The sequence below is a fragment of the Entamoeba dispar genome, genomic scaffold, assembly GCF_000209125.1.
Source record: "Entamoeba dispar SAW760 scf_1105229459399 genomic scaffold, whole genome shotgun sequence".
NCBI classification, from domain to species: domain Eukaryota; phylum Evosea; order Mastigamoebida; family Endamoebidae; genus Entamoeba; species Entamoeba dispar.
The window spans coordinates 1-1,169 of record NW_001853673.1 but is presented as its reverse complement, the minus strand read 5'-3'; the positions used below and the strand labels follow the sequence as shown (position 1 = coordinate 1,169).

General features: G+C 21.9%; 1 protein-coding gene across 1 annotated transcript, besides 2 other annotated features; it reads right to left on the bottom strand.

The window, feature by feature from the left end:
* Positions 1 to 1,115, bottom strand: EDI_095520 (uncharacterized protein; the record flags this gene model as incomplete). The annotated part of the gene is made up of 1 exon (XM_001735781.1): positions 1 to 1,115. A coding segment is annotated over one exon (1,115 nt), but the record flags the coding sequence as incomplete, so codon positions are not given.
* Positions 10 to 55: a microsatellite.
* Positions 790 to 816: a sequence feature (AT_rich).
* Positions 1,116 to 1,169: the final 54 nt, after the last annotated feature.

Here is a 1,169-nt window from a genome sequence, read left to right as displayed (position 1 = left end):
AATCATTTACTTCTTCTTTCTCTTTATTTTCTATTTTTCTTTCTTTTTCTTCTTCGTTATTAGTTTCATCACTAGTTATTTGATTTTGAATAACAGGTATATCTAAATTAATATATTCTTGAAGTCTTCTCAATAATTCATTTCTTGTAGTTTCTTCATCTTCATTTAACGTTTCTTCACCCATAGAATTAAGAATAGTAATAATATGATTAATTTCTTGTTCCCTAATAACTGAATTATCATTTTCATTGTGAGTCTCTTCAGTACGTTTATTTTTTATTTTTTCATTATATTGAGGTATTTCTTTATCAATTAAAGAATCGCAATTGATTATTTGAATACCAATCATCATTTCTATTAAAATATAATCAAATCCAATTCTTTCAGCTAAAAATTGAAGTAATTGAATTGTATTAAGTAAAGGTTCTTTAAAATGTAATGATACTACCTGTTCATATTGAATAAAAACCTCTGTACCATTTCTTATCCATTCATTATTAACAATTTGTTCTTTAAAAATAATTGGAAATAGAGCTATTTGTACAATTTTTTTACAATCTTCAATTGGAATATTAAATTCAATGTTATTTAATTTAAATAAGATTAATACTTTAGTATAAAAAGGAAGAATAAAAGTAACTGGAGAAACAGATTGATTTTTTCCTATTTGGCGATAATAGTATTTTTCATTATTAATTGAAAGAATTGGAACTTTATCTAAAATAGAATTAATATGAGACATTAATTTTTGATGAATTAATGGAAAATGAATATACAAATAATTAGGTGTAAATATTTTAATAATTTTTAATAAAACATTCATTAAAGTTGATATCCATGTAACAAAAGTAATTCTAATATCATTAAATTCAACATGCTCTCCTTCTTTAATTAAATTAGGAAAGAGGTTTGATGATTCACACAAAATATCTAAAAGATTTTCTAATAACCCTTCATGAATATTTTCAATAGGTTCTATTCCAATTAAATAATAATCAACCACTGAAATCAAATTATTGATATAAGTAATTAACATAGGTTTTATTTTTGATTGATGAATAAATTTTTTAATTAATGAAAGTAACTTTTGCATTCTTGTTGTTGAAAAAATTTCTCTTGAAACAATTTCTTTTGGTTGTAAAAATACAATGTGTTGTGCTATTTAACAA